We start from the raw sequence: 27716 nt of genomic DNA, 5'->3' as shown, positions 1-27716 counted from the left end.
GATGGGCCAGGCATGATGGCTCAAACCTGTAATCCCAAAACTTTGTGAGGCCAAGGCGAATGGATCATCTGAGGACAGGAATTTAGACCAGCCTGGCCAATATGGTGAAACCCCCATCTCTACTAAAAATACAAAAAAATCAGTTAGGCCTAGGGGCATGTGCCTGCAATCCCAGCTACTCGGGAGGATGAGGCAGGAGAATCACTTGAACCCGGGAGGTAGAGGCTGCAGTAAGCTGAGATTACATCACTGCACTCCAGCCTGGGTGACAAGAGTGAAGCTCCATCAAGAAGGGGAGGGGAGGGGAGGGAAGAGGAGGGAAAACTTAGCTGGGCGTGGTGATGCACACCTGTAGTCCCAGCTGTTCAAGAAGCTGAGGCATAGGAGTTTGGGCTGTAGTAAGCCATGATTGCAACACCACTGCACTCCAGCCTGGCAAAAGAGCAAGACACCAATTCAAAGAGAAAAAGAACAGACCAATTATCTTCATTAGAAGGGTATGTACAGCACAAGACATGGCAAAAAGTCAAGAGGTGGCAGTAAATAGGGTTTTAAGTGGAAAAAAAAAAAAAACTGCTTGTAAGATTTCTGCAGAATGGTGCTGCCACATAAAAACAAAGCACAGAAAGTAAGTGGTTGGGTACTCGAGCCAGTTGTTTGGGTACCCAGCCTTCTTACTGTGACTTACTGTGAGACTAGGACAATTAAACTCCTTTCTCCCATTTCTTTTGTAAAATATGGAAAACTATATTGTTTTTACAAGCAGAACAATATCTGATATACACCACCAAAAGATGCAGTATCTGAAAAGCTTGGGACTTTTAAAAGACAGTAATTTTTTAAATAAATGACAAAATTTCTTTTTTTTTTGGAGACAGTCTCTCATTGTGTTGCCCAGGCTGGAGTGCAGTGGCACAATCTCGGCTCACTGCAACCTCCACCTCCTGGGTTCAAGCAATTCTCCTGCCTCAGCCTCCCAAGTAGCTGGGACTACAGGTGCCTGCCACCATACCCAGGTTATTTTTTTGTGTGTATATTTAGTAGAGATGGGGTTTCACCATGCTGGCCAGGCTGGTCTCGAACTCCTGACTTTGTGATCCGCCCACCTCGGCCTCCAAAAGTGCTGGGATTACAGCTGTGAGCCACCACGCTAGCCCATGACAAAATTTCTAAGTGGGTGTAGGGAAGGAATGAATACTGCCTTCTCCGATGTGCAGTAACTTGGGAAGAAGAATATATTCAAGGCAGATCTAGGTTTGGGTTCAGTCTTATGACCTTAAACAAGTCATGTAACCTTTAAACCTCAACCTCATCACTGTAACTTGAGCAATACTACCTACACCACATGGTATTGTTATAGAATCAAACGTAATTTATGTAAGAGAGCTCTAACAATGTTAATTATGATCCAACTACTTTTTGAACAAACTGTAGGGGACTATGACATCTCTATTGTGGCTTATCATTCAAGGTCTTTAAGAGAGCCAGTTAGCAGAGCTTTTTACCATCCTTGCTCATAATCATTAGGAATTTTGTTTTGTTTTTTCTATAAAGAACTCCTAAAGCTCAATGACAAACACAATGGTGCTACCATTTTAGCCAATTCACTTCCAGTTACGGAGCCCGTGCTAGCTGGAGTACAGGGACCTGCACATAGGTAGAAGGAAGTTTACCAGAATGAGCTCCAAGTATTGAAGATGGGTCTCTGAAAATCTAAAACTTAAGAGAACTCTTGAAATAGTCTGGCAATTACAAAAAGTAACAAATTAGTTGGAATATACCTGTGGTTATTAATGCCAATGTTAGATGAACCTTATATACAGTAGAATCCTCAAATGATAGCACAAGTCAGACGTGCCAATTATGGAATAATTAGAGGCTTATACATCTTGATGAAATTTAATCACAATTAGACCAATAGCACTATAGAAAGCATCCATGCTTTATAACATTCTAAGTAACAAAAAATTGAGTTTAGCAGCCAAAGCAAGCATGAAATGAGGAAGGAAAAACAGCAAGAGAGCTAATGGTTATGTTTTTTGTTGCCCTGAGGAAGGTGGAGGGCCTGTTTTAACTAATGTGAATAAGCCTCTAAACACTTCCTGAAGACTTAAAGGTAGAGAAGGGCAACAGAATTCTTTAACTCTGGTGATACAACACTCAAGGTTAACTGCCTTCATTAAAATGGCATGCCTGCTTCAGTGTACCAATTCAGTGGATTCTACTGCTCTGTTCCGGCTTCTTAACGCACAGAAAAGGAGTTATATGAACAATAAATTTAAAAATCCAGAGGCATGCAAGTGAACATCCATTCAGCATTCTCTGCCAGCCTAGCCTACCCCTCCCCTCATCTACCTTTTCCATCCCACTTTATTGGCTAGTATGCTGCAACAAGTTACTAATAGCTAGCCAAGTCTCAGAAATCACAGAAGACCTATTTTGCAATTAGTAAAAGTGTTAGTTTATAAGCCAGCTAAAGACTTGCTGCTTTTGATTTAACTTACTTGACTGTCACAACCTTGTTAAACTACCCCCTTTTCATTTAGCCCTTTCCTAATCCAAAGGCAGACGGAAAATCCTGAATGGAAGGCTGACTTTTACCCATAATTAGTGAGTCAAATCCAGAATGTACTCCACCCACTGCAGCTCTTGCATATCCCGGTTACCTTCACCCTCTTTCATCTGTTCTTCTCTCTCTTGTGTCTCTTCATTAGCAGCTATCTGAACTTTGTCTTCAGGTGATTTCTCAGTAGCTCCCTGGGCTACCTTGGTATCAACCCCATTTCCAGCTGCCTCAGACTCTTCTACAGACAGCTTAGTCTCCCCCTGACTAAGAACCAGCTTTGCCCTGACCTTCTCCTCTAGGCCTGAACCATCTTTTGTTTCTGTCAGTCTTTCTATAGAAGTCTGTGGTTCAACAGAAGTCTGATCTCCTACAGCTGACGGTCCATTGACTGCACCATCTTTAGGGAGAACTGTAGCCTCCTGCCCAGGCTTTTCAGAGACTTCTGATCCAGCCTCTACAACTGAGGCCTCTGTTGTCACCTCTGGCGACTCTTCAGCAGATGGCACTTCTTGACCTACTAGCTGCTCAAGAACTGCCTTTCCTGCATCATTTTCAGAGGTAACTACCTTCTCCTCTGGCTCATCCCCACCCACATGCACTGGCTTGACTGTCTGGTCTAAAGACTCTGCTTCTACCTCCGCTGCAGTGCCCTGCTTTTCTAGAGTCACCATAGGCTGCTCTTCTGAAACTTCTTTTGGCTTCTCCTCTACGCTTACAATTACCTCTCCCTGCTTCTCCTGACCTCCTTTTTCTCTGTACTCTTCTTGGACATCAGTTCCAGAAGCTGATTGTTCTTCTTCAGCATCTGGTACTTCCTGTTCTGGCTTCCCAGAAGGGACCTCAGCTTCATTCGGTCCTTCTGGTGCTGCTCCTCCTTTTGCCTCTTCAGAGGTTTCAGTTAACCGATCTAGAGTCAAGTCAACTTTTTCCTGTGGCTCCTCTGCAGATTCACTTATCTCCATATCTTCTCTTCCACCCTTCTCCATTTCACTCTCCTGTTCTTTATCAGTTTCAGGCTTTGCCAAAGACTTGTCTTCTGTTTTTTTGGCTTCTTCTTTTTCTCCCATGGCGTCATAAACCTGTTCTCTCAACTCTTCCCTTGCTTCCTCTACATGGTTAAAGAACATGAAGCATAAACATGTCTTCGAGTTTAATGATAAAGGCATAAATGGAAACTAAAAATACATTCCCTTTAAACCCTCAAAAAGCCTACCAAGTTTTAGCAGATGGCCTAAAAATTATCTGCCCCCTAGAGAAAAGGAAAGGGAGCGTCCCAGCTAGCAGAGCAACTTACTGCAAAAGAAACCCAAGCTTGTTAAACTAGACATTGTTTTACTTGAGCATTCCGATTACCAGTTAGGTAAGAGATGCCAAGCTTTTCATTCTCCCCCATCTGGTATGTAAAACTCTAGTAGCCAAATTCAGCTTAGAAATTATATAAATTTCATAGACATAAAAAATGTAAAAGGGCTCTAAAAGTACTGCTATTCAAATAACTGAACTGCACACGCTGCTTAAAAAATCTGCATCACAAAAATATTTAAGGTTGTAATAGTATTTAAAACACCAATTTAATTTTGCTTTTCATCTTTTTGGTTTAAAAACCCCCAATTGAAATAACCAGATTCACTTAAGAAATTAAGTTATTCTCTTATAAAAACCTGCTGTGAGTTTCAATAATCAGCTACCCCTACTGCAATCTCCACCAGATGCAGGCATCACCCCAAGCATCTTAAGAGAGACCATCCAGGACAGGTAGAGCCCTGTTTCCACCACTTGTATACAAGAAATATACAATGTCGCATCTCTTGAATGTCACATGCAACTCCACATACCATCTATGTTATCATTATTTTCTACCAGAGATTCATCTTCTGTTTTTTCTCCTTCTTCCTCTTCCACATGCACACCTTCCAAGGCGTTTCCCAACACACCATTCTCCATTCTAGAAGAACAAGAGGAGAAAGCACCAAAGGTTTGATGGCTAGAACCTAACAATTTTTCCAACACAAAAAATATAGTCCTATATTATAAAAGCAAGGGAAGAATAAGCCAAGCACAATGTAGAACTATACATACACAAGGAAGCAATGATCAAAACTTTAATAAATCAAGACTGCAAAAGCACTGAAGGAAATAAGCATTTTTTCCATCCAGCCGCCTGAAAAGCATGATGTCTCTTGTCAGAAGAACAAGATCTATACGCATTCCCTTTGTAATAGGACCACAGTATTTCCCAAACTTTGTATCCACCCCATTTCTCTAAATAGCCAAAAATACTATAGCAAGATTTTCACGGCAAATCATTAGAAAGTTCGATATGATTACAAGATTAAAAACTTACCAGAACTGGGCCAAGTGCAGTGGCTCACGCCTGTAATCCCAGCACTTTGGGAGGCCGGGGCAGGCTGATTACCTGAGGTCAGGAGTTCGAGACCAGCCTGACCAACATAGTGAAACTCCGTCTCTACTAAAAATACAAAAATTAGTTGGGCATGGTGGCGCATGCCTGTAATTCTGGCTACTAGGGAGGCTGAGAGGTAGGAGAATTGCTTGCACCCAGGAGGCAGAAGTTACAGTGAGCCAAGACTGTGCCACTGCACTCCAGCCTGGGCAACAGAGTAAGAGTCCATCTCAAAAAAAAAAAAAAAAAAAAAAAAGCTAATTAATTAATTAGCCAGGTGTAGTGGCACATGCCTGTAATCCCAGCTACTCGGGAGGCTGAGGCAGGAGAATCGCTTGAATCCACAAGATGGAGGATGCAGCAAGTTGAGATCACACCACTGCACTCCAGCCTGGGCCAAAAAAGTGAGGCTTTGTCTCAAAAAAAAAAAAAAAAAAAAAAAAAACAGACAAATAAGAAAAAAAACACCACACACACACACACTCTCTCTCTCTCACCAGAACTGAGATTAAATAGATGACATCATTTCCTAGTTTGTATATACCCTCAACAGAACTTATTTTGGTTAATAAATTCTGGTAGAACATAGCCAAGAACTTTTCAATAGTAAGAGTTTATTTTCAACAGTCTCACATGCTAGTTCTTTCCAGTTGTAACTCTATTCAGTCCCTGTTTTGAGCTAGCTCAGGGTGCTTTTAAAGATTCTCACTCTAAACCAGGCGCAGTGGCTCACACCTGCAATCCCAGCACTTTGGGAGGCCAAGGCGGGTGGATCACCTGAGGTTGGGAGTTCAAGACCAGCCTGACCAACATGGAGAAACCCCACCTCTAGTAAAAATATAAAATTAGCCAGACATGGTGGCACATGGCTGTAATCCCAGCTACTTAGGACTCTGAGGAAGGAGAACTGCTTGAACCTGGGAGGCAGAGGTTGTGGTGAGCCAAGATAGCACCATTGCACTCCAACCTGGGCAACAAGAGCGAAATTCCATCTTAAAAATAAATAAAAATAAAAATAAAGATTCTCTTATTAAAAATAAAGATTCTCGTATTGAACTCTGGATCATTCACTATTGGAAAGATCTTTGCTTCTAATGACTCGAAAAGTCAAAACTTAAATATAACTACTAATTGCATCAAGTGCCATTCACAACTTCCAACACTACTTCGAGCTCCTTCAAAACTCTCTAGGTAAAACCAATCTTGCTTGGCTCATGTGAAATCTCAAAGCTGGTAAATAATCTTAACAAGGAAACTTCAGTTTGTAAATACAACATCCATACCTTGCCAACTCCAGAAGTGATTTCCCATAGAAAAAGAAGGCTTCTCCACACTCATTAGCTGTCTCTCCATATTTCTTACCTCTACAAAGAGAATAAACATCTAAAATCTGAATTAACATCTAGTCTAAAACATTTAGTTCTAGTTCTTCAGTTATAAATTAGTATTTCTTCTGTAACGTACTCCTTCCAAAGAAACCAATATCCCTCTTGCTTTCAAGTCAAGATCAAAAGGACGTTAAGAAACAATGCATGAAAATCTTGTATGCTCTTTATCAATATATATCCTAAGTGACATACTGTGCTACGGTTGGTAATGTAATTTAGGTATTAAAACAGGTATTCCTCCTACTACAAGATAGATGTCAATATGGACCAGAATAGTTAAAGGACCTTTGGCTGGGACCTAGAAGATGATTAAGGCCCATAGAAAGAGGCATGATGTAAAGAGTAGAATATCTGGAGTTGTTCTGCCTGGGTTCAAATACGATCTTTAACAAATAACTAGCTGTGAGACCTTAGACAAATTAGTCTCACAGTCCGTTAGTTTTCTCATCTGTCAAATGGGAATGTTAATAACTGTTCAAAGAGCTATTGAAAGAACTAAATAATATATGTAAAAGCACTAAAAACAATGTTTAGCTACCAACTTCTAAGCAACTGCAACAATGCTAAGAATGTATGAAAAATGTGCCAAAGATGTATGAAAAAATGTTGTGCTAATAGCACTATCAATCGTGACTTCCTTGGGCCTAAAGGGTTTCCACAGACACAGAACTTCCAGTGTTCAATTGGGAAAGTCAGGCTGGGCTCAGTGGCTCATGCCTGCAATACCTTTACAAAGCACTTTGGGAGGCCAAGGCAGACAAATTCCTTAAGCCCAAGAGTTTGAGACCAGCCTGGGCAATGTGGGAAAACCCTATCTCTACAAAGAAAATACAAATATTAGCTGGGCATGGTGGCACACACCTGTTGTCCCAGCTTCTGGGGAGGCTGAGGTAGGGGGATAACTTGAACCTGGAAAGTGAGCATGAGAGCATCCCACTGCCCTCCAGCCTGGGCGACAGACTCTGTCTCAAAAACGTCAGGGGGGCGGGGCGGGGGGAAGTCCTGGACAAACCAGGACAAGGTGTGGTCACCCAAATTAGTGATGATTGAAATATAAGTTACGTTACTCAGGAAAATGAAAAGGTAGAATTGCTAGGTGATATTTAGGTTTTACACCTACAGTTAGTGGCACAAACTACATGAAAAATAATCAATGTTTGTTTTGTTTTGTTTTTTTAAAAAAGATGGGGTTTCACCATGATGGCCAGGCTGGTTTTGTATTCCTGACCTCAGGTGATCCACCCACCTCGGCCTCCCAAAGTGCTAGGATTACAGGCGTGAGCCACCATGCCCAGCTAATCAAATATTGCTCTTCATGCTTTTTCCCCATTAAACAATCTTTTATAATTCAAGGTTTATTAGGAACATAATATTACATCATAGCAAAATATACAATACTTACAAAAGACTAGCTGCTTCCTGGAATGCATTGACAGCTGCTGGAATATCCCCCATCACCAGATGTTTCTGTCCTAAACCCAGTAATTTCTTAGCTTCACTATCCACATCCAGACTGCAAAAAAAAAAAAAATTTTTTTTCCTAGTGTCAAGTACTGTTTAAATCAATATTTTCTGAATACCTGTTACATTTGAACAACAGTTAAATTTTTTTAAACTTTTGGAGTACTCTGGCAAGGCCTGGATAACACTTTTACCATCACAAAACCAAAAGAAATCTTAAAGGCAACATTCCCAGAAGCTTGACTAGAATATTTTCTCAGCATGCCTCATCTATTCACAAAGCCTGTATTGTATGTTACTATAAATATTTGCTAATTAAGCAACAAATAAAAAAGGCATCATAAAAGAACCATAAATTCATACAAACTGTACTAGCTAAAAGAAATATTAAAATTAAGAAGCATTTAGGTAAATAGGGCAAGAGGCAGTGATTTTAAGATTAAGACAATGTAGTACTGGCATAAAGCAAAGCAAATGGATCAGACAGAACAACACAGAGTACAAAAATAGATCCACAAATATATGACTAACTGAAATTTTGACAAAGGTTCCAAGGCAATGCAATTGGGAATGGATAATCTTTCTAACAAATGGTGCTGGAGTAACTATCAATCCACATGCAATAAAGTGAACTTCAGCTGTTATACCTCATACAAAAATTAATTTGAAATGGATCATAGGCTTTCTAAATATAAGATTTAAACTGGCCAGGCACAGTGGCTCACGCCTGTAATCCCAACACTTTGGGAGGCCAAGGCGGGTGGATGACAAGGTCAAGAGATCAAGACCACCCTGACCAACATGGTGAAACCCCGTCTCTAGTAAAAATATACAAAAATTAGCTGGTCTTGGTGGCAGGTGCCTGTAATCCCAGCTACTTGGGAGGCTGAGGCAGAAGAATCACTTGAACCCAGGAGGCGGTGGTTGCGGTGAGCTGAGATCGCGCCACTGCACTCCAACCTCGGCGACAGAGTGAGATTCCGTGATTCCGTCTCAAAAAAAAAAAAAAAGAAAGAAAAGAAAAAAAGATTTAAACGATAAAATTTCTACAAAAATATACAGGAGAATATCTTAGTGACTTTGGGTTTGGCAAAGACTTCCTAAATATGAAAGAAGCACAAACTATTAACAAGAGAAAAAAATCAATAAACTAGACAAATGACTAAAATGAAGAATGTTTGCTTTTTGAAACACTGTTTTAAAAACAAAGCAACCCAAACTGGGAGAAAATATATGCAAAACTTCTGAGAAAGGACTTGAATACATAACTCTTAGAACACAATAAAATTAACAATCCAATAAAAAGGGGTCAAAAGATTTTAACAAACATGTCATCAAAGATACAAGGATGGCAAATAAGCATATGAAAAGATGTAAGTATTACTGGTCACCCAAAAAACTACAAACTAAACCCACAATAAGATACTGTTATACTCACTATAATGGCTAAAATGTTAAAAGACTGACTCAAGTGATGATGAGGATGTAGAGCAACTAGAACTCTCAAACACTCCTAGAAAGAATGTAATGGTAGAATCACTTCAGAAAACAGATTCGAAGTTTCTTAAAGTTAGATATATACCAGCCATATTATCTAGCCATTCTACTCCTAGGTATGAACCGCAAAAATGGAAATGAATGCCCATACAAAGACTTGTACACAAATATTCACAGCAGCTTTATTTGTATGCCAAAACTGGAAACCCAAATGGACAAATTGTGATATATCTACATTATGAAATGTCATTCACTAACAAAAACAATGAACTATTAATACATATGGTAACATGGATGAATCTCAAAATAATTGTGCTGAATCAAAAAAACTACAAAAAGAAACAGTACTTACTGTATGATTCTATTTAGATAATATTCTACAAAATGCAACCCATCTTCAGTGACAGAAAGCAGATTAATGGTTGCTGGGGAGGGAATGAAGTACAAAGGCACATGAGGAAACTTTGAGGTGATGAATACGCTCATTATCTTGACTGTGATAATGGTTTACAGGTGTATATATGTAAAAACTCATAATTGTTACTTTAAAGTTATGTGCAGTTTCCTGTGTATTAATTAGACTTTCATTTAATGTTTCTTACAGCTTTAAGAAAAACCTGGTGCAGTTCCATTAATGGAAACCAAATTATTTGGAAGGATAATTGCTCTTCTTAATTCAATCAACAATACTTGAGCACCTAATATTGCTGGGCACAATTCAAGACACTGATTATAACAAGAGTGAGCTAAGACCACATAGACAATGTCAAACTGAAGCAAAGATTTTAAAGTAAGAAGGCAAGCCCCAAAAAAATACAGGACGGGGAAAAAGCATTCTAGGGCAGAGGCAACAGTAAGTTCAAAGTTTAAAGAAGCTTGCTTAAAATATTTGAGAAACAGAAAAATTTTCCAGCTGGAATAAGCTGGGGAAGAAATATGGGAAATAAAAGGAAAGAGGGAGAGGGTAGCATCACATTAGAATAGACTTTAAGACAGAACAAGAATAGAATTAGGGAGAAAACCAGTTAGAAATAAAGTCTAAGGCAGGTGGCTCCTATGTACAATCCCAGCACTTTGGGAGGCCAAGGTGGGATGATCACTTGAGCCCAGGAGTTCCAGACTAGCATCTCTACAGGAAAATATAAAAATTAGCTGACACCGTGGTGTGCACCTGTAGTCCCAGCTACTTGGGAGGCTGAGGCAGGAGGACTGTCTGAGCCCAGGAATTCAAGGCTGCAGTGAACTAGGATCACACCACTACACTCCAGCCTGAGCAACAGAGCAAGACCCTATGTCAAAAAAATAAATTTAAAAAGGTCACCTGGTGGGGCATGGTGGCTCATGCCTGTAATCCTAGCACTTTGGGAGGTCAAGGTGGGCAGACCACGAGGTCAGGAGATCGAGACCATCCTGGCCAACATGGTGAAACCTCGTCTCTACTAAAAATACAGAAATTAGCTGGGCGTAGTGGCACACACCTGTAGTCCCAGCTACTAGTGAGGCTGAGGGAGAAGAATTGCTTGAACCCCGAGGCAGAGGTTGCAGTGAGCCAAGATTATACCACTGCACTCCAGGTCTTAAAAAAAAACAAAAAAAGACTCCTTTTCCATAAAAAAGGAAAGAAAGAAACCATAAGAATCTAGACAAGAACCTGAAGAGTATTACAGAGGATTAGGTTCTGAACATACTTATTTTACAATGTACTAATAGTCTAGATATGTAATTTCTTGAATGAAAGAGAGATAAAGCAAACGTTTTATGGCCTAGCCAACTGGTATTAAGTGTTATTAATGAACTATGTAGAACTTTTACCTACATTTAAATCCTAGGATCCAAACCTCATAAAATTATTGAATCATTACCCCCACTTTACAGATGGAAAACTGAATATTAATGGCAGTGATTCAAATCTACACAATCTAGATAGATTCAAAATTCTAGAACATTGCCATTTACCAAGAAAAAGTCAATTGAAGGAAAAGCCAGTGAGGAACAAGGCAATCAATTACTGTACAGTATTTAGCTTTGGATATGTTAATTCTAAGATCCCTATTAGACCTCCAAGATATTATAAGGGAAAAATTTTGGGAGATACATGGGGACTAGAGATACAAATGGGATTCAGGTGCTTAAAGCCACAGGACTTAACAGGGAGAATACATATGGAGTGGCTACTAATGAAGAGGTAGGACTGAGATCTCTTCATTAGTAGGAAGCCTTCCAACATTTATATGTAGGTAAGAATAAGGGTTTGGGGGAAAAGTCAGTGAAGGAAAAGAGACAAGAAAATAATATGAAGTAAAGTAACGAAGCTGGGTGCAGTGGCTGACCAACATGGTGAAACCCTGTCTCTACTAAAAATACAAAAATTAGCCGGGCATGGTGGTGCATGCCTGTAATACCAGCTTCTGGGGAGGCTGAGGCAGGAGAACTGCTTGAACCTGGGAGGCAGAGGTTGCAGTGAGCCAAGATTATGCCATTGCACTCCAAGCTGGGTGACAAAGACTCTATCTCAAAAAAAAAAAAAAAAAACAAAGGAAAGAAAATAAAGTAATGGGAGTAATGGATTGGGTCAATTCCCAATGACAAGATTAACTCAGACAACAGGACTACATTAAAAAAAAAAATTAACTCAGCTGAGAAATGACTACTAGAGTAAGGAATATGGGTGGTATTAATGACCACAAACAAGACTATTTTAGTAGGACAACAGAGAAAAACTTGAGGCTTCAATTAAGAACAAAAAAGGAAGTAGAGAAAGAGTGGACACCTGTTTCACATTTTCCTGTCAAAGAAACTGATGTGAGGTAATAGATGAAGGGAGGTATGAGGAGTCAACAAACAGTTAAACCCGATGATACCTAGTGAGTTGATACAACTTATCTCATAGGAAACAAGAGTAGTATTGTTGCATAGAGAACTACAGGAGCTCTATTCTTAAGTAAATGATGAGTGGGATCTTGTGAACAAATGGAGATGATGGTGTTATGTAAGAGCAAAGAAACTTTGGTGCATAAAGCAGTTTCCTTTACACTGTTATATTACTGAAGCCCCCCCAAAAGTCTCTGTGTATGCAAGTTATATCTATCAGTATCCACCATACTGAAATTAAAACTAAAATTATTTTAAATATTTTTAAATGGTACATGTTAATAACATGACTTTTTTTGAAAAACAACTCTTCAAAACAAAAATTTGTTGATAGTGGAAGTTTTACATTTTTACAAATCTCCTAAATGTCTGACAGAAGATAGCTGGATTTCCATATTCACTATTCTGTAATGTTTTGTTTTGATTGAAGTACAAGAATATCTGACTTGACCTAGATATGTAGTTGGAAAGGAACTATTTAGTCTTTTCAGATAACTGAATATTTTGTTACCATACCCAAACCCAACAAGTGGCATTAATTATTATTATTTTTTATTTTGAGATGGAGTCTTGCTCTGTCACCCAGGCTGGAATGCAGTGGTGCAATCTCAGCTTGCTGCAACCTCCAGCTCCTGGGTTCAAGCCATTCTCCTGCCTCAGTCTCCCGAGTAGCTGGAATTACAGGTAGGCGCCACCACAGCCAGCTACTTTTTGTATTTTTAGTAGAGACAGTTTCACCATGTTGATCAGGCTGTTCTCAAACTCCTGACCTCAAGTGATCCGCAGCCTTGGCCTCCCGAAGTGCTGGGATTACAGGCATGAGCCACTGCACCACGCCAACAAGTGATAATTTCTTAAAGATTAGTTGTACTGTACAATCTGAAAACACTGAACTTCTCATACTGGTACATTAAAAACCAGTCTATCTTGTATTCTGGATCTTCTACTTATAAACGATTACATAAACCCATGGTCATTGCAGCAGTACTCACAATAAAAAGCAAGGAAATTCTGAGACACCACCACATCGATGAACGTTAAGAACACTATGCTAAGTGAAATAAGCCAGTCACAAAAAGATAAACGTTCTATTCCATTTATATGAGGTACCTAAAGCAGCCAAATTCAGAGAGAGAGAAAGCAGAATGGTGGTTGCCAGGGGCTATAGGAGAAAGAGAAAGCTGTTTAATGGGTAATAGTTTCAGATTTGCAAGATAAGATTGAGTGTACAATAATGTGAATGTACTTCACACTGACTTAAACACTTCAAAAGATGGAAACTTTTATATTATGTGTATTTTACTGCAACTTAAAAATCATTTCATCAGAACAGTCATAAAGTATGAGGATACTGTCAGTCTCACAACAGCAGTTGATATAACTTACCCAAAATTTCTATTTTTCATATGAGAGCTCACATTCTATCACTAGCACCTGATACTGTCAGTTATTTCCCTTAAAGTGACAGGTTCACTGTATTCATTGTGGAGAAAACATCTGCTAAATATCAAGTCTAATAAAAGTTTGTCTGTTGGTCATTCTTTCAAAAATAAAACTTTCAAATAAGATTCTTTCAAATAAAAGCCAGTAAATAAAATCACATTAAAAAGTAGCTCAATCAATTACCCCACCCGCCCCCCCATGGAGTCTTGCTCTGTCACCTAGGCTGGAGTGCAATGGTGCAATCTCAGCTCACTGCAACCTCTGCCTCCTGAGATCAAGCAATTCTTCCTGCCTCAATGTCCCGAGTAACTCGGATTACAGGTGCCCGCCACCACACCTGGCTAATTTTTGCATTTTTAGTAGAGACAGAGTTTCACCACGTTGGCCAAGCTGGTCTCAAACTCCTGACCTCGTGATCCACCCACCTTGGCCTTCCAAAGTGCTGGGATTACAGGCTTGAGCTACCACCACACCACACCTCAACTCTTAATTAAAATCACACAAGGGCTTTTCCTAAAGAAAACCACTGTATCAGCCAGGCACAGTGGCTCAAGCCTGTAATCCCAGCACTTTGGGAGGCCGAGGCGGGTGGATCACGAGGTCAAGAGATCGAGACCATCCTGGTCAACATGGTGAAACTCCGTCTCTACTAAAAATACAAAAAATTAGCTGGGCATGGTGGCGCGTGCCTGTAATCCCAGCTACTCAGGAGGCTGAGGCAGGAGAATTGCCTGAACCCAGGAGGCGGAGGTTGCGGTGAGCTGAGATTGGGCCATTGCACTCCAGCCTGGGTAACAAGAGCGAAACTCCGTCTCAAAAAAAAAAAAAACAAAGAAAAAGAAAAAGAAAACAAAATACAAAAATTAGCCAGTCATGATGGCACACATTTGTGTGGTCCTATCTACTCAGGAGGCTAAGGCAGGAGGATCACCTAGGCCCAGGAAATGTCAAGGCTGCAGTGGGCTGTGATTGCACCACTACATTCCAGCCTGGGCTACGAAGTTTAATACTGATGATTACGTATCAAGCACTGTGTTTTGGGTAGCCTAGCTACATTTAGTCAGTCCAGAAACTTAAATACTATGGTATATCCTATGAGCAACCCTCTTGAAAGTATTGTGTAGCCGGGTGCGGTGGCACGTGCCTGTAGTCCCAGCTACTCGGGAGGCTGAGGTGGGAAGATCACTTGAGCCCAGGAGTTCTGTGCTGTAGTGCGCTATGCTGATCGGGTGTCCGCACTAAGTTTGGCATCACTATGGTGACCTCCTGGGAGCAGGGGACCACCAGGTTGCCTAAGGAGGGGTGAACCGGCCCAGGTGGGAAACAGAGCAGGTCAAAACTCCCGTGCTGATCAGTAGTAGTGGGATAGTGCCTGTGAATAGTCACTGCACTCCAGCCTGGGCAACATAGCGAGATACCGCCTCTTAAAAAAAGAAAGTATTGTGTTTAGGATCGATCCTAAACAGTATTCATACCATACAAATACCTGATTAACTCACAAAATATTAGTATTTTTCTTTTTTTTTTGAGATGAAGTTTTGCTCATCACCCAGACTGGAGTGCAGTGGGGCAATCTTGGCTCACTGTAACCTCCACCTCCCAGGTTCAAATGATTCTCCTACCTCAGCCTCCCAAGTAGCTGGAACTGCAGGCGCTCGCCACCACATCCAGCTAATTATTGTATTTATTACCAGACACAGGGTTTCACCATGTTGGCCAGGCTGATCTCGAACTCCTAACCTCAGGTGATCCACCCACCTAGGCCTCTGGAAGTACTGGGATTATAGACATAAGTCACCGCACCTGGTCGGAGTTATTTCTAAACAGAACATCAGATTCATCTATTTCAGGAAAATCGAATTCATCAAATGAATCTGTTGCCAACAACCATTTGAGAATGGTGTTAACATCACACATAGGAATGCTGTTTTCTAGGATTTGACATTGACAGTGATCAAGAATTACTATATTCTGTAAATGAAAATACCACTACTAAAAACAGTGCTATAAATAGAATGATGTCTTTTTTTCCAAAATCAATGTATTAGTGATGTGTAAATAACAATTAAGGGGAGCTATCTTGTGGCAGTTATCACTGCGTAAATGCTGCAGCACCAAGCACCACTAGGCAGTATTCTTGGGGCAAATAGGAAAAGGGTTAAATGACCAAGATGACAACTGGATTTCAAACATGAAAAACATAAGACCCTATGGACACTTAAAAAACGAATTTGTGGGCAGGCGCGGTGGCTCACACCTGTAATCCCATCACTTTGGGAGGCTGAGGCGGGTGGATCACCTGAGGTCAGGAGTTCGAGACCAGCCTGGCCAACATGGTGAAACCCTGTCTCTACTAAAAATACGAAAATCAGGCTGGCTGCAGTGGCTCACACCTGTAATCCCAGCACTTTGGGAGGCCAAGGCGGGTGGATCACAAGGTCAAGAGATCAAGACCAACCTGGTCAACATGGTAAAACCCATCTCTACTAAAAATACAAAAATTAGTTGGGCATGGTGGCACATGGCTGTAGTCCCAGCTACTCGGGAGGCTGAGGCAGGAGAATTGCTTGAATCCAAGAGGCGGAGGTTGCAGTGAGCCGAGATCATGCCACTGTACTCTAGCCTGGGCAACAGAACAAGATACACTCTCGGAGAAGGGAAAACAAAACAAAACAAAAAAACAACAATATTAGCCGGGTGAGGTGGTAGGCACCTGTAATCCCAACTACTCAGGAGGCTGATGCAAGAGAATCACTTGAACTCGGTTAAGTGGAGGTTGCAGTGAGCCGAGATCATGCCATTATACTCCGTCTCCAAAAAAGAAAAAAGTATTTTTAAGATATTCTGCACAAGGTTTAAACAGAAACAGTAATAATTCTCAACCTTAATCAGAAAAGTTTTCCATAACAAACAAACTAAAATTTTATCTGAAGCTTAACAAATAAAATCAGCTAGCCATGGTGGATCAGGTTTCTAATCCGAACACTTTGGGAAGCCAAGGCAGGGGGATTGCTGGAGCCCAGGCTGGAGACCAGCTTGGCCAACAAACCAAGACTCCACTTCAAAAAATAAAATAATTCAGCCGCGTACAGTAATCCCACGCCTGTAATCCCAATATTGGGAGGCCAAGGCGGGCAGATCACCTGAGGTCAGGAGTTCAAGACCAGCCTAGTCAACATGGTGAAACCCCACCTCTACTAAAAATACAAAAATTGGCCCGATTTGGTGAGGTCCGCCTGTAAACCCAGCTATTCAGGAGACTGAGGCAGGAGAATCACTTGAACCCAGGAAAAGGAGATTGCAGTGAGCCAAGATTGCATCACTGCACTCCAGCCATCTCAAAAATAAACAGACTGAGCATGGTGGCTCATGCCTATAATTCCAGTTCTTTGGGAGGCCAAGGCAAGCAGATCACTTGAGGTCAGGAGTTTAAGACCAGCCAGGCCAACATGATGAGAGCCTGTCTCTACCAAAAATATAAAAAATTAGTAGGGCGTGGTGGTGCATGCCTGTAATCCCAGCTACTTGGGACACTGAGTTGAGAGAACTGCTTGAACCAAGGAGGCGGAGGTTGCAGTGAGCCAAGATTGCACCACTGCATTCAAGCCTAGGCGACAGAGCAAGGATCCGTCTCAAAAAAAAATAAAATAGCCAGGTATGGTAGTGTCTGCCTACCTAGCTACTCAAGAGGCTAAGGCAAAAGAATCCCTTTAGTCCAGGAGTTCAAGGTGGTGGTGAGCTATGATCACATCACTGTACTCCAGCTTGGGTAACGGAATAAGGCCCTGTCTCTAAAAACTAAAACAGTAACAAAAATCTCTAGGGATGCAACCTAACATCTACCTTTTGGGTAAGCTTTTTAGTTAATTGTTATGCCCACTTCTGATTAAGAAACATAGCCATGGGCCGCGTGCATTGGCTCACGCCTGTAATCCTAGCACTTTGGGAGGCCGAGGCAGAGGGAATGATCTGAGGCCAGGAGTTTGAGACCAGTCTGACCAACATGGAGAAACCCCGTCTCTACTAAAAGTACAGTATCAGACGGGCATAGTGGCACATGCTTGTAATCCCAGCTATTCGGGAGGCTGAGGTAGGAAAATCACCTGAACCGGGAAAGCGGAGGTTGCGCCATTACACTCCAGCCTGGGCAACAAGAGTGAAACTCTGTCTCCTCCGCCCCCGCAAAAAAATCTGCAGGTGTAGATCTGAGATTAAGAAAAAAAAAAAAAAAAAAAAAAAAAAAACCACAGTCATATCAAGATAGAAAAGTTACAGGGAAGTACGTGAGACCAGCCTGGTAGTTCAAACCTATAATCCTAAACTTTGGAAGGCTGAGGCAGGGAGAACTGCTTGAGGCTAGGAGTTTTGAGACCAACTTTGGCAACATAGCAAGACCTCATCTCTCCAAAAATTTAAAGTGAGCCAAGTGTAGTGGTATGTGACTGTTGTCCTAACTACTCAGGGGTTGAGGTGGGAGGATTGCTTAAACCCAGGAGTTCAAGGTTATTGTGAGCCCGGACTGCACACTGCACTTCAGCCTGAGCAACAAAGCGAGATCTTGCCTCTATCAAAAAAAAATAATAAAAATAATTAAAAAATAAAAATGAAACTGTTTCATGTTATATTGTTCTTAGTTTATGTTTTAGATACAAATCTAATTGTACCATGTAAATAATCTTACCTCTCCACTTTATCTGCAGATGTAGAAGGAGCAGGAACATCTTCAATTCTGTAATAAAAAAATTAAGGGGGAAAAAGGTAAAACTGGAGGCAATTATTAAGCCTGAAAATAAAAAATAAAAATAAAAATAAAAATAAAAAAATCTGTCATTTATTAAATACCCAAGTATTATTTACTTACTTACCTTATCAAATTTAATTCTTACTCATTCAAATATCCAGGGCTGAAAATAAGTAGTAACTTCACAGCTATAACCACAGGGATGAGGAACAACTTAAAGGGCAGTGCAGGCAGTGCTTTCAGCTACAGGTTAAGTAAGCTATCTGGGCCATTTGCCTAAATCTTGAAATGGTCTTGGATCCTTATCTACAAACTCTGTCACAGCCAGTTATTTATGTCAAATAGTTTTATTAAGGAGTCATTTTGACCAAATGGTCTAGCACAGAGCTTCTCAAACTACCTGTGGTTAAAGGGCTAAGTCTTTTATTTCTAGTCTGTAACTGTAGGTTTTTAAAAATACAATGTCAGGGAGATGTCAAATTGCTTTGTTTCTAAATGCTTACTCCAAACTTTTGTACTTATCTCTTTGTAGACCAGTAGCAAACCAACACTAGTTTATGAACCACACAATGTATCACAAATGTCCAAATAAGAGTTTAAATACTAAAAATAAACATTATAATACTGTACATGCACTACATTCAGGCACCACTGGCAACAAGAATACCCAGAATGTGGCCAGGCGCAGCGGCTCACACCTATAATCCCAACACTTTGGGGAGGCCGAGGCAGGTGGATCACCTGAGATCAGGAGTTCGAGACCAGCCTGGCCAACATGGTGAAACCCCACCTCTACTAACAATACAAAAATTAGCTGGGCATGGTGGCACGTGCCTGTAATCCCAGCTACTCCGGAGGCTAAGAAAGGAGAATCACTTGAACCTGAGAGGCAGAGGTTGCAGTGAGCCAAGATCATACCACAGTACTCCACTCTGGGTGCCAGAGTGAGACTCCGTTCCTCTGCCCCCACCCAAAAAGAAATCCAAACTATTTTGTACCTGTATCAGTGAGAGACTGTAATACAATACTATTTAGCTAGCCACAATGGATGTAACTGGAGAGGATTCATCCTTCTAACTCAGACAACTAGAAAAATAGCTGAAATATGTGAAATATTGGAGACACTGAACAACTAGTAGCCCACAACAGTGATCTCAGAGACAGTGAGGGGAATGAGGTGAGCCTAATGACTATCCCAGCTTACCTTGTGGAGTTTTATCCACAGCATACAGGCGGACCCAAACAGAGTCCAACAATCTCACCAAATTGAGGAGACAGTTTAGAAAGACCAAGGTGGCTAGAATTTGTAGAACAGAGTAAGTAGAGAAAAGAGAACGAACAAGCTCCAGAGATCTACAGAGGGGTCCCCTCAGTCTATGGCTAGGTTTTAATCAGCTTACTGCATGAGAAAACTACTGAAGCCTGGAAGACAAACACCAGAAAGGAGTAGATGAAACCTCAGAATTCACAAAGGTTCTAAAATAGTCCCAACATCAAGAGCAGAAAGTAGTGCTTTAGTAATGGAGCCAAATGAGTACTAAAGAGTATTCCAGACCTGCCTAAAGAAAACTTAAAAACCTCAAAAGGATTGAGCTATTTCCAAATAACCATCCTAGAACAAAGCCAAAACATATCCAAAGAAACAAAACATCCAGCAACCAATAATAAATTTCATAATGTCTGATATCTCCCTCCCCCTCCAGAAAAAAATTACCAGAGAAACAAATGAAACAGAAAGTCAAACCTGTAGGGAAAATAATTAGGCAGGTATAGTGGCTCATACCTGTAATCCCCACACTTTGGATGGCTTCACTTGGAGGATCACTTCAGCCCAGAAGTTCGACACAAGCCTGGACAACATGGTCTTTGTATTTATACAAAAAATAAATGGTTTTAAATTTTATCTGTTTATACAAAAAATAAAGTTAGTCAGGCATGGTGGCATGTGCCCATAGTTCCAGCTACTCAGGAGGCTGTAGTGAGAAGATTCCTTGAGTCCAAGAGGTCAAAGCTGCAGGAAGCCATGATCAAGCCACTGCATTCCAGCCTGGACAATACACTGATACTACCTTTAAAAAAACTAAGCAGGCTGGGCGCAGTGGCTCACGCCTGTAATCCTAGCACTTTGGGAGGCCCAGGCAGGTGGATTGCCTGAGCTCAGGAGTTAGTGATCAGCCTGGGCAACATGGTGAAACCCTGTCTCTAATGAAGTACAAAAAACTAGCTGGGCGTGGCAGCGTGCACCTATATTCCCAGCTACCAGGGAGGCTGAGACAGGAGAATCACTTGAATCCAGGAAGTTGCAGTGAGCTGAGATCGCACCATTACACTCCAGCCTGGGCGACAGAGACACTCCATCTCAAAACACACACACACACACACACACACACACAAAACAAATAAGCACAATAGAAACAGATCCAGAAATTACATAGATGATGTGGATATACAGTTATAAATATATCCCACAAGCTCACAAAGTTAAAAGAAAAGCATAGGGAAACAAAAAAGACTTTTTAAACTCTAAAAGTCAAACTTTTAGAGATGAAAATACACCTGATAGGATGAACAGTAAATTAGAACCTAATAAAAAAAAATTTACAAACCTAAAAACATAGCACTAGAAACTATTCTAAAAGAAGAGACAAAGACTCAAAAAAAAAAAAAAGAGGGTGCCAGGGAAGCCGAGGTGGAAGGATCACTTGGAGTCAAGAGTTCAAGGATGTAGTGCCTGTTGCCTGTGAAGAGCCACTGCACTCCAGCATGGATAACATGGAAAGACTCTGGGGAAAAAAAATTTGATTTAAAAAACAAAAACAGCCGGGTACAGAGGCTCACGCCTGTAATGCTTGCACTCTGGGAGGCTGAGGAGGGCGGGATCATCTGAGGTCAGGAGTTCGAGACCAGCCTGATCAACATGGAGACACCCCGTCTCTGCTAAAAATACAAAATTAGCCAGGCGTGGTGGCTCATGCCTGTAATCCCAGCTACTCGGGAGGCTGAGGCAGGAGAACTGCTTGAACCTGGGAGGCAGAGGTTGCGGTGAGCCAAAATTGCGCCATGGCACTCCAACCTGGGCAGTAAGTCTCAAACAAACAAACAAACAAACAAAAAAGTCCTGCTTATACATTAACCAGGGGCGTGGGGGGATGGGGGTGGCAAAAAACAGAATTCAACCCTGATTCTGTTTGTAATGTGTTTTTTCATTTGCCTGATTTTGCATTTTTTTTATTGCTGGTTTTCAGCAATTTAATTATAGTGTACAATTTGATTACATGTGGTTTTCTTCACATTTCTTTTGCTTGGGTTTGTAGATTCCTGGATCTGTGGGTCTCTAATTTCTCATCAAAATTAGAAAAAAAAAAAATTTTTTTTTTTTTTTTTTTTTTTTGAGACGGAGTTTCGCTCTTGTTACCCAGGCTGGAGTGCAATGGCGCGATCTCGGCTCACCGCAACCTCCGCCTCCTGGGTTCAGGCATTTCTCCTGCCTCAGCCTCTTGAGTAGCTGGGATTACAGGCACGCGCCACCGTGCCCAGCTAATTTTTGTATTTTTAGTAGAGACGGGGTTTCACCATGTTGACCAGGATGGTCTTGATCTCTTGACCTCGGGATCCACCCACCTCGGCCTCCCAAAGTGCTGGGATTACAGGCTTGAGCCACCGCGCCTGGCCAATTTTTTTTTTTTTTTTTTGAGCTGGGACTCTCGCTCAGCTAGTCTCGAACTCCTAACTTCAGGTGATCCACCCGCTCTGGCCTCCCAAAGTGCTAGGATTACAGGCGTAACCTACTGTGCTCAGTCTAGAAATGTTTTGATTACCATTTATCTTCCTAATTCACTCCTCCCATGCTATGCTGCCACCAAACTCCTTCAAGGACTCCAAGCAATTTTCTAGTATATTTTAAACATATCCATTTGGTAAGAGCTAGTTTTAATTGGATAAACTAAGTCACAAATAAGACAACTGTCAGTTGGATGTGGTGGCGCACACTGATACTCCCAAATATTCCAGAGGCTAAGGTGGGATGATAGCTTCAGCTTAGGTGGTTTAGTCCAGCCTGTGAAGCATAGCAAGACCCTCATCTCTAAAAAAAAATAAGTAAGTCAATTGTCAGTGTCTATTATTAAAGCTTAATTCCTCTCTATTTTTAAGAACATTTCTTTATATATCATGTAAAGTCCAGGAACAGGACAATTATTTTTCTAAACTTTCCTCTTCCCACTTTCTTTCTTTTTTTTTTTTTGAGACGGGGTTTCACTCTTTTTACTCAGGCTGGAGTGCAATGGAGCGATTTCGGCTCACCGCAACCTCTGCCTCCTGGGTTCAGGCAATTCTCCTGACTCAGCCTCCTGAGTAGCTGGGATTACAGGCACACGCCACCATGCCCAGCTAATTTTTTGTATTAGTAGAGACGAGGTTTCACCATGTTGACCAGGATGGTCTCGATCTCTTGACCTCGTGATCCACCCGCCTCGGCCTCCCAAAGTGCTGGGATTACAGGCTTGAGCCACCGTGCCTGGCCCTTCCTCCCACTTTCTATCGCAAAATGTAACCAGGAAGAAAGCTACAAAGCTGGACAGGTACACAGCAGCCAGACCATTTACTTTTGATGCCAACCTAAGGATTAACATTTTTTATTCTGAAGTCAGGAGTCACTAAAAATATAATCAAATTTACTTTTCATACACTATCACTGCAATATAAAAGATTCTTTGAAGTGAATACCATTAAAAGCAAAGAACCAGTAAAAACACTACTTATCAGTGATAAATTTACTTCTTGCTTAGCAGAAGCCTAGACAAATAGAAAACAGATTGAACTAAGGCATACTGGTACAGTTGGGAAAAAAAAAATGAATTAAAGCAATGTTTCTCAAATTTTAGTCTGTATACATACCATCTGGAGAACTGTTAAACAGTTTGAACTCCACCCTTGCAGTTTCTGAGTCAGAAGATTTCAGGTAAGGTTCAAGAATCTGCATTTCTAACAGCTGCCCAGATGACACATTCCCCAGGTGACACACATGGTTTCTGGAACCATGCTCTGAGGACTACTGGATTAGAACAAAAATTATAGACGAATGTTCATGTCCTATCTGAGCAATAGCTATGTCTGATCCAGTTGTTGTTTTTGAGATGGCATCTTACTCTGTGACCCAGGCTGGAGTGCAGTGGTGCCATCTCGGCTTGCTGCAACCTCCGACTCCCAGGTTCAAGTGATTCTCCTGCCTCAGCCTCCAAAGTAGCTGGGATTACAGGGGCCTGCTATCACGCCCGGCTAATTTTTATATTTTAGTAGAGAGCAGGTTTCATCAAGTTGGCCAGGCTATTCTCAAACTCCTGACCTTGAGGAACACCTAAAGTGATCCTCTGGCCTCAGCCTCCCACAGGGCTGGGATTACAGGTGTGAGCCACCACACCAGGCCTGATCCAGTTACTTTTTAAAATGTTAATTCTAGTAGTCACTACATGTAAAACTGTGAAGCTATGACTTAATCAGGATTTCTGATTTCCTTAAAAAACCATTATGAATTTTTAGAATGAGTATGAAACCAGCAAAGTACTAGAGGAAATCATAGGAAAATTACTTAATTATCTGGAGAAGGCCTTTCAAAATCCAGAAATCAGACTGGGTGCAGTGGCTCTCTCCTATAATCCCAACACTTTATGAAGCCAAGGTGGGAGGGCTGCTTGAGTTCAGGAGCTCAAAACCAACCTGGGCAACATAGCGAGATCTGTCTCTACCAAAAACAAAATGAGCTGGGCATGGTGGTGTATGCCTCTAGTCCCAGCTACTCCAGAGACTGATGTGGGAAGATTGCTTGAGCCCAGGAGATGGAGCCTGCAGTGAGCTATGATCATGCCACTATACTCCAGCCTGGTGACAGAGCAAGATCTCGTCTCAAATAAATAATAAATCCAGAAACCATAGGATATCGATAGATTCTACTCCATCTAATTCATTTCACAAAAGGTTAACTTAGCAAATATACATAGAATCTTACAATCAACGGGATATAAAAAGCCCAATAGGAATGGATTTAATATAAACAAACACATTCACAAAAAAACCAACACACAAACACTTGACCACATGTTCCTGCTCATTCTTAAGAGAAAACAAAAAAAGCTATACTAAGAAATTATGTTTTATTCATCAAACAGTCAAAGATAGGGTTAAGGAGAAATTGGTATTCCCATACACTGCTAACAGAAGTTCAAGGCTGGGCAGGGTGGCTCACCGCTATAATCCCTGAACTTTGGCACCTGTAATCCCAGCTATTCGAAAGGCTGAGGCAGAAAGGACCGCTTGAGGCTATCAGTTCAAGACCAGGCTAAGCAACAAAATGAGAACTCTTCTCTATTTCAAAAAATTAATTTTAAAAAAGAAGTGTAGGCTGGGAGAGGTGGCTCACCCCTGTAATCCCAGCACTTTGGAAGGCCAAGGTGGATGGATCACCTGAGGTCAGGAGTTCGAGACGAGCCTGGCCAATATGGTAAAACCTCTACCACAATACAAAAAATTAGGCCGGAGGCTGGGCATGGTGGCTCACGCCTGTAATCCCAGCACTTTGGGAGGCCAAGGCAGGTGGATCACTAGGTCAAGAGATCCAGACTATCCTGGCCAACATGGTGAAATCCCATCTCTACTAAAAGTACAAAAATTAGCTGGGTGGGGTGGCGCATACCTGTAGTCTCAGCTACTTGGGAGGGTCAGGCAGGAGAATCGCTTGTACCCAGGAGGTGGAAGTTGCAGTGAGCCAAGATCGCGCCACTGTACTCCAGTCTGGTAACAGAGCAAGACTCCGTCTCAAAAAAAAAAAAAAAAAAAAAATACAAAACTTAGCTGGGTGTGGTGCCGGACACCTGTAATACCAGCTACTCAGGAGGCTGAGGCAGGAGAACTGCTTGAACCTGGGTGGTTATGGTTGCAGTAAGCCAAGATCAAGCCACCGCACTCCAGCCTGGGCAACAGAGTAAGACTGTCTCCAAAAAAAAAAAAAAAAGTGTAAACACACAAAACCTCTATGAAGTTCTTTTTGGCAACATCAATCAGAAATAAAATCTTAGGCCTGGCATAGTGGCTCATGCCTGTAATCCCAGCACACTGGGAGGCCAAATAACTTGAGGCCAAGGGTTCAAGACCAGCCTGGGCAACTAACATGATTTAGCATGACTCTGCTAAAAAAATAAAAACATTAGGTGAATCTGCTGGCATGCGCCTGTCGTCCTAGCTACTCAGGAGGCTAAGGTGGGAGGACTGCTGGAGCCCAGGAGCTCAAGATTACAGTGAGCTGTAATTGTGCCACTGCACTCCAGCCTGGGTAGCAGACTGAGACTGCCTCTATTAATATAAATAAGTGAGAAAGATCATAAATGCTTGTTGGGACATAGGGAATAAACAGATTCTAGCAATTATTAACAATCAAGAACCTAGAGACAGGAAGCAAAGGAGGTGGTGTCAACATTTCAAGGAAGCAGTGGCTGGTCTCGATGCAGAAAGCTTAAGAACTAATAACAAAGCTAAGAATGCTAAGGACTAATTTAGCATCGTTGATTACATTTAGTAATGTTATTTAAATGGTGTGAAGGGAAAGAAGTCAAATTGAAGCAGGTTCAACAAATGTGTAGACTCTGTGTAGCTACCTGTCCTATTGGGTTGTGATTTGATGACCAGGAACCAGGACCTTATTCATGTCTGTATCCTTAAACCCTAACATTAAAATACAGACTAGGTGGCCAGACGCAGTGGCTCACAACTGTAATCCCAGCACTTTGCGAGGCCAAGGCAAGCAGATCACGAGGTCAGGAGTGCAAGACCAGCCTGGCCAACATGGTGAAACCCCATCTCTACTAAAAATGAAAAATTAACTAGGCACAGTGGCACGTATCTGTAATCGAAGCTACTCAGGAGGCTAAGGCAGAACTGTTTGAGCTGGGACCCGGGAGGTGGATGTTGCAGTGAGCCAAGATCGCACAACTGCACACCAGCCTGGGTTACAGAGCAAGACTCCATCTCAAAAAATAAAAATAAAATAAACAGAAAAACAAACAAACAAAATAAAACAGACTAGGCTGGGTGCAGTGGCTCACGCCTGTAATCCCAGCACTTTGGGAGGCCAAGGTGGGCAGATCAACTGAGGTCAGGGGTTCGAGACCATCCTAGCCAATATGGTGAAACCCCATTTCCACTAAAAATACAAAAATTAGCTGGGCATGGTGGCAGGCACCTGTAATCCCAGCTATTCGGGAGGCTAAGGTAGGAGAATAGCTTGAGCCTGGTAGGCAAAGGTTGCAGTGAGCAGAGATTGCACCACTGCACTCCAGCCTGGGCGACTGAGGGACACTTTGTCTCAAAAAATAAATTTTAAAAAAGGGCCGGGCTCAGTGGCTCACGCCTGTAATCCCAGCACTTTGGGAAGCCAAGGTGGTAGATCATCTGAGGTCAGGAGTTGGAACCAGCCTGGCCAACATGGTGAAACCCCATCTCAATTAAAAATACAAAATTAGCTGGGCGTGGTGGCACAGGCCTGTAATCCTAGCTACTTGGGAGGCTGAGGCAGGAGAACCGCTTGAACCCAAGAGACAGAGGTTGCAGTGAGCCGAGATGGTGCCACTGCACTCAAGAATGGGCAACAAGAGTGAAACTCCGTCTCCAAAAAAAAAAAAAGCAGACTAAATACATTGGTTAAATGAATAAGCAAACAGAAAAAAGAAAATGGAGATTTCTAGGAATGCAGACTTTTTTTTTTTTAAGATGGGAGTTTCACCATGACGGCCAGGCTGGTCTTGAACTCCTGACCTCAGGTGACCCACCCACCTCGGCCTCCCAAAGTGCTAGGATTACAGGTGTGAGCCACCACCCCTAGCGAATGCAGACTTTTGACTCAGGACGTTTGGCTGTGAAGGAAAGACGTAAAAGTAGTAACTGAACAGATAAAACACAGAAAATCTTTTAAAAACGCATCCATTTCAGGCCAGGTGCGGTAGCTCATGCCTGTAATCCCAGTACTTTGGGAGTCCGAGGCAGGGGGATCACCTGAAGTCAGGAGTTGAAGACCAGCCTGGTCATCATGGTGAAACCCTGTCTCTACTAAAAATACAAAAATATCAGTCGGGCATAGTGGCGCACACCTGTAATCGCAGCTACTTGGGAGGCTGAGGCAGGAGAATTGTTTGAACCCAGGAGGCAGAGGTTACAGTGAGTGAGATCTCACTACTGCACTCCAGCCTGGGCTACATAGGGAAACGCTCTCAAAAAATAAAAAATCTTAACTACATAAAATTCAGTATAGTACATACTGTAAAAATTTCTTAAGTCACCTGCTGTTGCTTCTGCTATGAG

At 41.7% G+C, this 27716-nt stretch overlaps 1 protein-coding gene across 3 annotated transcripts in view; it reads right to left on the bottom strand.

Annotated features, from left to right (window-relative positions):
- Positions 1-27716, bottom strand: part of NASP (nuclear autoantigenic sperm protein) — a 46632-nt gene that overhangs the window by 7338 nt on the left and 11578 nt on the right. Inside the window, exons 2-7 of one of the 3 annotated variants that reach the window (XM_012434531.3) lie at positions 18312-18359; positions 9669-9741; positions 7761-7871; positions 6254-6334; positions 4402-4511; positions 2667-3674 (exon numbers count right to left, since the gene is read on the bottom strand). In XM_012434531.3, coding sequence (XP_012289954.1) covers positions 2667-3674; positions 4402-4511; positions 6254-6334; positions 7761-7871; positions 9669-9741; positions 18312-18351 — 1423 coding nt within the window. In that variant the 5' untranslated portion in view covers positions 18352-18359. The remainder of the gene's footprint in view (positions 1-2666; positions 3675-4401; positions 4512-6253; positions 6335-7760; positions 7872-9668; positions 9742-18311; positions 18360-27716) is intronic. The other 2 variants (XM_012434532.3, XM_012434534.3) reach the window with 2 other exon arrangements.

Source organism: Aotus nancymaae, unplaced genomic scaffold (assembly GCF_030222135.1).
Source record: "Aotus nancymaae isolate 86718 unplaced genomic scaffold, 86718_ANA_hifiasm-v0.15.2.pri h1tg000007l, whole genome shotgun sequence".
NCBI lineage: Eukaryota > Metazoa > Chordata > Mammalia > Primates > Aotidae > Aotus > Aotus nancymaae.
This window is presented reverse-complemented; position numbering and strand designations above follow the sequence as displayed.